Source organism: Microcebus murinus, chromosome 16 (assembly GCF_040939455.1).
Source record: "Microcebus murinus isolate Inina chromosome 16, M.murinus_Inina_mat1.0, whole genome shotgun sequence".
Classification (NCBI taxonomy): Eukaryota; Metazoa; Chordata; class Mammalia; order Primates; family Cheirogaleidae; genus Microcebus; species Microcebus murinus.
In genome coordinates this window covers 51407253-51416845 of record NC_134119.1, presented here as the reverse complement: position 1 = coordinate 51416845, position 9593 = coordinate 51407253, and the positions used below count along the sequence as shown (strand labels likewise).

General features: G+C 63.4%; 1 protein-coding gene across 1 annotated transcript in view; it reads left to right on the top strand.

Annotated features, from left to right (window-relative positions):
• Positions 1-908: 908 nt before the first annotated feature.
• PDE6B (phosphodiesterase 6B) overlaps positions 909-9593 on the top strand; it is a 32769-nt gene continuing 24084 nt past the window's right edge. Inside the window, exons 1-3 of the mRNA XM_012783429.3 lie at positions 909-1438; positions 6665-6817; positions 7431-7520. Coding sequence (XP_012638883.1) covers positions 971-1438; positions 6665-6817; positions 7431-7520 — 711 coding nt within the window. The 5' untranslated portion in view covers positions 909-970. The remainder of the gene's footprint in view (positions 1439-6664; positions 6818-7430; positions 7521-9593) is intronic.

The window sequence follows — 9593 nt, the reverse complement described above, 5'->3', positions numbered from 1 at the left end:
CATAAATAAAGGTGCCCACAAGTACCTCATATTCAGTACTTCTATATTCAAGGAAGTCAGAAATGCCACCACCTGCAAGGTGTCTCTGGGTCACATCACCTTCAGCCTGAGAAGGGCTGGCCCAGGAGCCAGGGCGTGTCCCATGGCAGAGCAGGCCCAGGGGCTTGTCGCTGGGGACAGCAGAGAGGAGGGTCCAGGCTGCGAAGCCACTCGGCCCTCAGTTCAGGTCTTCTTGCCATCGACAACTGCATGGCCCCAGAGTGACATCACCCCAAAGGGTGTCCCAGTCAGGGTCCCCATAGGAGGTACAAGCCAAGGAGACAGACATGGGGTTTTCTGGATGACTTCTGACTCAGGGCTGGGGACAGTTTGTGTGGAATCGCCACCCTCGGTGCCAGCGCCGTCCCTCCTCCTCCACACTCCACCCCCCTCCTGCACAGCCATTGGGGACGCCCCGGCGCCCCTGAGCACAGTGCGGCTGGCCTGGCCTCCCTCTCACCGCCTCGGGAGTGAGCTGCATCTCCTGGGCACAGGACTGTGCCCCACCCCACCCCCGTCCCCACTCTGCGCATCTGAGCCCAGGTTTGGGCACCCAGGAGGACCTGCCTGGCGGACCGACCCGAACCTCAGGTGGCTCCCCACGCAGAGTGGTCCTGTGGGATTACCGCCCTGCCTCGGGGATTAGGCCTCAGGACCTGTTCCACGAGAAGCCAAATGCCTGACCCCCACCATGACCCCTGTGTTGGGCTGCAGCCCCCACCTGTGGTCCCCAAGTCCCTCCCGGTGTCTGATTCTCCTCGGGAGACAGGAGGCCTCAGGTCCGAGGGGAGGGAGGGGCAGGGCCGTGAGTCAGCGCCGCGCCCACAGGGCTCCCTAATCGTCACTAAGAACGACTTTGCTGAGGACAGTGCTTTCTGGGAGCCCATGTGCACGGGAGCAGCGGCTTCTCGGAGCAGGCAGCAGGGTCGCCATGAGCCTCAGAGAGGAGCAGGTACGGAGCTTCCTGGACGGGAACCCCGACTTCGCCCGCCAGTACTTCGGGAAGAAGCTCAGCCCGGAGAATGTGGCCGCGGCCTGCGACAACGGGCGCCCCACAGACTGCGGCAGCCTTCGGGAGCTGTGCCAGGTGGAGGAGGGCGCGGCGCTGTTCGAGCTGGTGCAGGACATGCAGGAGAGCATCAACATGGAGCGGGTGGTCTTCAAGATCCTGCGGCGGCTCTGCACCATCCTGCGCGCCGACCGCTGCAGCCTCTTCATGTACCGCCAGCGCAACGGCGTGGCCGAGCTGGCCACGCGGCTCTTCAGCGTGCAGCCGGGCAGCGTCCTGGAGGAGTGCCTGGTGCCCCCCGACTCCGAGATCGTCTTCCCCCTGGACATCGGGGTCGTGGGCCACGTCGCCCAGACCAAGAAGATGGTGAACGTCCAGGACGTGGCGGAGGTGGGTTGCGCAGCCTGGGACGGGCTCTCGGGCGCACGGGTCTCCATCCTGAGTGCTAAGGGTCAGTGCAGGGGACCAGGCCTCGCGGCCCTTGTCCCCACACGTCCTCCAGCCCCCGCTTGTCTGTCGGGTTCCAGGTGAGCTCAGCGGGGCGGGGCGGCCTCCTCAAGCTGGCTCTGGGCTGCTGAGTACATGAGACTCGAGGCTGAGGGTCTCAGGCTCAAACCTCAGTCCCCCATTTCTGTATCTGAGTCCTGTGGCTGGGGCCGCCACAGTGCCCATGGGGTCCACATGGACCGTGAGAGGACCCACAGCTTCCAGGAAGGTAGCCCAGGTGGGGGCGTCTGGACAGCCCTGTCCTAGGGGCCTTGGTCTTCCTGGGGACCAAAGTTCAGGGGCAGGAAAATTTGGGAAGAAGTGTCAGAGCGATGGCTGGTGCTGGTGCCCAGCAGGGAGGGGCATCAGCAGACCCCAGAACCCCAAGATCCCACCATGGCAAACGCAGCTCCACCCATGGGAGGCCATGCTGGCTGCTGGGGGAGGGCAGACTGGGGTCTAGAAGGACCGGGCCAGTCAGGAGGAGAAGCCGGCCTAGGGCGGGCTGGGGAGTGGGGCACAGAGAGAAGAGAGATCAGAACAGACTCGCCGTGGGTTACTGTCGGTGACAAGGAGCGGGGCGCCCATGCAAGCTGCTGGAGCAGCTAGGACAGAGGAGCCGGGTGGGAGGAGCAGCTGAGTGAGGCGGCCGCCGGGCTCCCGTGGGTGCAGCAGTGGGAGACTGTGGGAAGGCCGGGGCCTGGGCAAGGGGGCTCTGAGGACCCACAAGGGACCCAGGAACACCACCCCCAGGCCAGCCCCCAGAGGCCACCCTCATCCCTGGACACCAGCAGCCCCGCTATAATCCTCTTACAAGTCTCTGCAGTAAACACGCCGCCGCAGCGCCCTAAATATAGTAATCTGCAGGGTTAGCTCCGTCTCCACTTCCGGTTTAAGAAATGGGTCACCCATGTGCACATGGGATACCAGGACCATCAAGACCATGAATGAGCAGCCAAACAAGAGATTCAGCAGTGGTGGGGCCTGGGCTGGGACATTAACCACCTCCCTCCCTCCCTCCCTCCCTCCTTCTCTCCTTTCTTCCCTCCCTCCCTCCTTCCTTACCTTCCTTCCTTCCCTCCTTCTCTCTTTTCTTCCCTCCTTCCTCCTACTTCCTCCTACTGCGCAGTCCCCATGGCAGCTCCTCATCCTCAGCCTACCCGGAGCCTGGGGGTCCTTCTCCAGCTGCTGCCCGCTGGTCCCAGCCTGGGCTGGCAGCTCTCAGGCTCCTGCTGTGAGGCCTCAAACTGCTGGGCCCAGGCCCTCTGGCCCTCCAGGTGCCTCGGCTGCACCTGCCTCTGGACTGACCTCCCCCAAGGCCACCTCCCACCCACCAAGCTGGGGCTCTTCCCCGGGGCGAGGCACAGGCCCACCTCCCTGTGTGTCTGGGAAAATCCCCGGGCTGTGCTGGGACTTATTTATCTCAGACTAGAGGGACAGAGACCAAGGTCAAAACCAGCAAAAGTGCACATTTCCCTCCAGTGCACCCAACACACTGGGCATTGTCGGGGGTCGGCCTCTGGGTCACCTCCTGCTTTACAGAGGGGACTCGGGCAGCGGGTGCCTCCGATAGCGCCTGGGAGGTGGGGCGTGTTCCTGTGTGCGGGACCCTTAGCCCAGCAGGAAAGGCAGGCACCCGCCACACCGGGGCCACATGGCACACCCGGAGTCTCTCACCCCCTTGGGCCCCTCTCCCCCCACACACTGGGAAAACAATGTCTCCCTCACAGTGAAGCTGCCGTGGTTAAACCAGACCCTGAGCATAGGCGGCTCCTGGGCACAGGAAGACTGAGTGCAGGGAAGGAGCCGCAGCCCCTGGTGACAGGCTCTCCCAAAGATGCGAGTGTCCACCTCCTGGGGCGAGGTGTCAGGCCAGGCTGCAGACCCCCTTCCCCCAGAGGCCTGTCCTGGGGAGCTGCCATGGACAGAGCCAGCTACTCCAGGCTCTGCTCCCACTCGCTGGCCTCTGGGGGTCCGGACAGTGCCAGGCCACATGAGAGTCGGATGGTCCCACTGTCTCTGACCAGGGGGCTCCAGGAAAGCAGAGAGGTCCGGCCTGGCTGGGTGGTGGAGTGGAGGGCAGAGCCTGAAGAGGCCCGAGCAGGGGCTGGAGGCCTTTACTTAGAATGCACATTTCTGTCCCTGCACCCCAGAAAGGGTGGGGCAGCCAAGGGCCAGCGGGGATGCAGCGGGCAGCGGTCCCTGTGACCTGGGGAGTTTGCCAGCTGTCTTCACAGGGAACAAAGGGCTAGGCTCAGGTTGGAGTTAGACTTAGGGTCAGGGTTAAGGACTGAGTGAAGGGGTGGGAGGCACACACAGGCTGAGGACAGCACGGAGGGAGTGGCTCAGGCCAGGAGGCTGTGCTGGGCAAGCTGGGCCAGGATGGTGACCCCAATCGCCCATCCATGCATGAGCAGCAGAGCTACCAGAGCCAGAGGAGAGACTTTGGCAATGAGCGAATGACATGGCATCCATGACCTGGACACGGGGCGTAAGGGCGGGCAGGGTGTTTTCACGTGGGACTCCGCTGTCTCTTTACTGGGGCATAAACATTCCCTGTGGTCTCCAGGGAAGCAGAGGGGCAGTATGCAGGCCAGAATCTGGCACCAGCGTTCCCAGGGAGCCATCGGGCTGGGTGTGCCACTCTCAGAGGCCTGACAGGGCCCAGGGAGGGAGGAGTGAGGGGTGACCACTTGCAGAGCCAGCTGCTCAGAGGGGCAGAGCTTCCAGCCAGAGCCTGCCAGGTGGCCACGCCCGGATCCCGGCTGCCCACCCGGCCCTGCCTGAGCCCTGTCCACCTCGCTCTCGGGCTGTGTGGGTCTGACGACACGCCCAAAGGCAGCAGGTCCTGGCAATGGGCCTGGGGTGTCTGGCATGGCAGGGGACGCCGCGAGCAGTGGGGCCCAGGGTCACCCAGTGAAGGGCAAGGGTGGATCCTGCGGCTGGCCTCGGCCGGGAGAGCCGAGATGGGCCCAGCGGAGCCAGGACGGCTGGGCCTGGGCGCAGCGAGGCCCCGCAGGAGGGAGGCCAGCAGATGACGGGGCCGTGCGAGCATTTTGAACACAGTCCTGAGTGCACTTAAATGACGAGGGGGTGGCTGTGTCAGCCTTCTGAGAGGGAGGTGGGCCACCAGACGCAGGCAGGGGAGGCCTGTGTCGGTCACACAATTTCCTTGTGAAACAGGAGCTGCGAAGGTGTGTGGGGTGGGGAGAGGGGGCAGGGTGAGGGCTGAGATCAGGGGAGGAACCGGCAGAGCGGCCGGAGAGAGAAGAGGCACATCCGACTATGGCCTGTGTGCCTGTGAGTGCCACCAAGGGTCACGTCCAGTGGACCTACGTGGTAGCTACCACTTGTGGGTCTTATTGTGCTCTTTCCAGACACACTGGTGTCCGTCCAGTGTGGTGCTAAGACACCCCCGTGGGAGCACCCAGGCAGGGGAGCCGGTGAGGTTGTCGAGGGCCGGGCTGAGATGGTAGGTTCCGGGCGGAGAGGGAAGGAAGCCACGGCAGGAGGGAATCTAGAACGTGACAGGGACCACACACACACTGGCACCGACGGCTCCCAGGGGAGACATACTGTCCAGACGGCCACATGTCCAATGGCCACCCTAACACAGTGAGGAATATATGTGCTAGGCTCAGGGCACTGGGGTGCCAGGACAATTTCCTCCCTTGGGGAGACCCATTGGTTCAGCTCCAACTAGCAGGAACCTGGTGGCAGTGGCTTTGCCAGCGAGGGCTTCAGTGTCCTCCTCTAACAGGATGTTGGTGCCACTGCTCCATGCTGCTGCCACTGCCAGGACGCACCTGTGTCTTCCTGCTCCATCGTTCAAACATGGATTTTCCCGCAGTGCTGAGCAGCACGTGGCTGCAGACGGCAGCTGCATCTCCGAGAGTCTGGGAGGGAGAGCCGAGGGGAGCTTGGCACTGGCCTGGTGCGCCCCCTCGTGAGAACGTCACAGCTTCTCCTGGTCCTGGCAGGCTTGCTCCGACCTCCCGTGGGCCCAAACCGTGGCCCGCCGCCCTTGCTGCCGGGGAGGCTGGAAGCAGGCGTGGGGCTTCTGTGGGCTGCCTGGTGGGCCGAGTGTTGGGGAGGGCGCAGATAGGCACCTGGGGAGTCAACCCTGTGTCCCCACAGGACCCCGAGAGTCCCTGTACCGACAGGTGGAGATGATGGCACGCGTAAGGAGCATTGCAGGAGTCCCTCATACCGCTGGCACTGTCCCCTGTGACTGGTGGGGAGCAGGCGAGGAGCCGTCCAGGGCTCACTGGAGGTCACACAGACCCAGCCCAGCCGGGCTGACTCCAGGGCCATCCACCTTGGTCCCTGCAGCAGGACACTGTGACCTCATGTAAATAAATGTGAGAACCCAGGAAGCAGGAGGACAAGGCCGGGTCCCACTCTTCAAAGGACAGAATCCTGGTCGCCTGGAGGTGCCTTGTCTTCCTAACACGCGGCACCTCCGGGCTGAGGCAAAGCCCAGCCCCCTCTCCCTTGTGGGGCAGAACCTAAGGCCCAGGACGGGGTGGGGGGCTCTGTATCTGGGGGAAGAAGGAACGGGGGCACCCTGGGGCCAGAGGTAGGCAAAGCTCTCATCAGGGGTGCGAAGAAAGTCCCGTGGCAGGCAGGGGCCCCGTGGAGCAGCCCCCTGGCAGCAGGGGCCGCGAGGCCCTAGGGCTGAGGACAGGCCTCAGGGGGCTGGGACCTCAGCTGCACTCGTGTCCTTATTAAAGTGTTCCGTGAACAAGCCACCGGTAGTTTTCTTTTGGAGAAGAGCGTGGGGGTGCTAACCCGGAGGGGCTGTGGCAGGAGCGCATGGCCTGGACCAGAGGCTTTGGGGATGGGGCGAGCGGGACGCTCCCAAGAGGCGTCCAGAAGGCCGGCCCAGCCAGAGGACAGGCAGGTGTGAGTGACACCCCCAGGTCTGCCGAGCGGAGAGCTGGAGTCACGCCCAGAGGTGGGGGAGCCAGCCTGGAGCGCAAGGACCCTGTCCCCATGCCCGAGGCAAGGCCACCTCGCATCTCGGCGCTGAAATGGGCATGGCCTCCACAGAGCTTGGCGGCCACCCTGGGAGCGCGTGGGGCTCTGGGTCCACAGAGTGACAGCCTCTCTTCCTCTCTTGTGACACAGTGTTCCCACTTCAGCCCTTTCGCTGACGAGCTCACAGACTACGTGACAAAGAATATCCTGGCCATGCCCATCATGAATGGCAAAGATGTCGTGGCCGTGATCATGGCTGTGAACAAGCTGGACGGCCCGTGCTTCACAAGCGAAGATGAAGATGTGAGTGTCAGGGAAACGTCCTCGTGTCTCTGCGTACCCTTTTTTTCCTGAGACACAGTCTCACTCCATTGCCCTACGTAGAGTGCTGTGGCGTCATCATAGCTCACTGCAGCCTCAAACTCCTGGGCTCAAGCGATCCTCCTGCCTCAGCCTCCTGAGTAGCTGGGACTAGAGGCGCCACCATGCCTGGCTAATTTTTCTATTTATAGTAGAGACGGGGTCTCGTTCTTGCTCAGGCTGGTCTCGAACTCCAGAGCTCAAATGATCCTCCCACCTTGGCCTCCCACAGTGCTAGGATTACAGGCGTGAGCCACCGCGCCCAGCCTCTGTGCACCCTCTTTGTCTGTGTCTGCCCGCATATGCCTCTGTGTGTGTGTGCCTCTCCTCGGCTTGGCTCTGTGTGCTGACCTGGGCACTGCCCTGTCCCTGCTGCACATCTGTGTGCAAACGCATGTGCCCACCTGCACGCCTGAGCACGTGTGTGCGAGCCCACGCCTGCATGGACTCCTCTGGGCAGCCTCAGGGTGAGCCTGCATCTCTTCTGCAAATGCACACCTGGACACACATCTGAAAACTCGAACTTTAACTCTTGCTGTTATAATTTCTGTTTCAGGTTTTCTTGAAGTACCTGAATTTTGCCACATTAAACCTGAAGATCTATCACTTGAGCTACCTCCACAACTGCGAGACTCGCCGAGGCCAGGTACCTGCGTGCGCCGTCCAGCCGGGGCTGCTCCTCCAGACCCCAGCCTTCCGGCCCTCCTGGCTTGTGAACGGAGGTGACGTTCACCTCTGAGCATGCCTCTGGCCAAGTGCGTCCAGGTTCCCTCTGTCCCGTTTCTCTGCCTGTCCACAGACAGGTGCTCACAGGGGTACTGCGCTCACATGGGCAGGTCCTGGGGCAGGGGTGCTGCTCCAGGGAGGGAGGGTCTCGTGGCGTCTGTGGTTGTGCTGAGCTGCAGGCCAAGCAATCCTGCAGAGCCCGGACCTGTGCGCCCCATGTGCCCCGGCCAGCGTGGTGTGAGGCGCCACAAGCGCAGGAGGCCCCTCCCCTCTCAGAACCGGCGTCACCCCCTCGCGAAGGGGCCGTGTGAACTATAAATGAACGCGTGGACGGGGCGGGTGCCGGGCAGGCCGAGCTCCCCGTTCGGCCCTGGCTGGGCCGCTGGGCCGCTCTGCTCTCCCTGCCCTCCAGGGAGGCTTGGCGGCCCTGTGGGTCAGGTGTGCCGTGGCGTGTGGGGAGGCACACTGAAGGTGGCCTCCGGGGCAGGTGGTCCCTGGTCCGTGGGAGCCCTGTGGAAACGGTGGCGGGCAGCAGGAGCGCGCTCTGCCTGGGCGGGGAAGGCTGTCCGCACTGGGCTGAGCCTCAGAGAAGGCAGGGAGGCCAGTGCTCCCGCCTTCCGTGTGGCCCCGGCCCTGGTCACCTGCTGCAAACCTGTTAGCCATGGCGAGAGGCTGCTGGGCTTCTCTCAGCGTCTGCAGAACAAGGCTGAGTTGAGGGCCACCTCCTGCCCCCAGGGCTGCCAGGCAGGTTCTGGCAATGACCAAGGGGCCCCTGGGATAAAGCCCCCCAGGCGGACGCCACGGCCCCATCCCAGCGTGTCTCCCACGGGCCGGGGCCAGGGCTGGGGCTGGGCTCCGCAGCCCAGGGAGAGACGAGGCTGGCGTCCTGGCACTCACGCCGTGGCCCCTGCAGGAGGACACAGGGGCTGCCCACACTCCAGAGAGAGGAAGAGCGTGGCAGGGGCTGCCGGCCAGGAGGAGTGACAGCCAGCAACCCGCCGGACGGACGGACACAAGGCCTGGAGGGGGGGCAGGAGCCGCGGGTGGCCCGGCAGGGCTGGGGGACAGGCCGCTGTGGGCAGGACCATCCGCTTGCCACGGGGGGGTGACCTGAGGGAGGCGCAGGGCCGGGGCTGGCCCAGGGCCCTGGTGGGAGACAGCGCTGCCCAGGGCGCGGCCGCCGGAGCCTGCGCCAGGACGCCAGGCACCCCAGGGCACCGCGGGCCAGCCTTCTGCCGGTCCCCCTCGGCAGCCTCCCTTGCTGCACCCCACACTGCCACACACCACACACGCCACCCACCACACACCACACCACACACCTCACACCACACACTACACACACCACACACCACACACCACACACACCACACCACACACTACACACTACACACACCACACACACCACACACACCACACACCACACACACCACACACACCACACCACACACCTCACACCACACACTACACACACCACACACCACACAACACATTCCTCACACCACACACCTCACACTACACACACCACACACTACACACACCACACACACCACACACCACACACACCACACACCACACCACACACCTCACACCACACACTACACACACCACACACCACACCACACATTCCTCACACCACACACCTCACACTACACACACCACACACTACACACACCACACACTACACACACCACACACTACACATACCACACCGTGCATTCTTCACACCACACACCTCACACTACACACCACACACCTCACACTACACACTACACACACCACCCACCACCCACCACACCACACATTCCTCACACCACACACCACCCACCACACACTACACACACCTCACACTACACACTACACACACCACCCACCGCCCACCACACCACACATTCATCACACCACACACCTCATACCACACACACCACACACTACACACACCACACCGTGCATTCTTCACACCACACACTTCACACTACACACACCTCACACTACA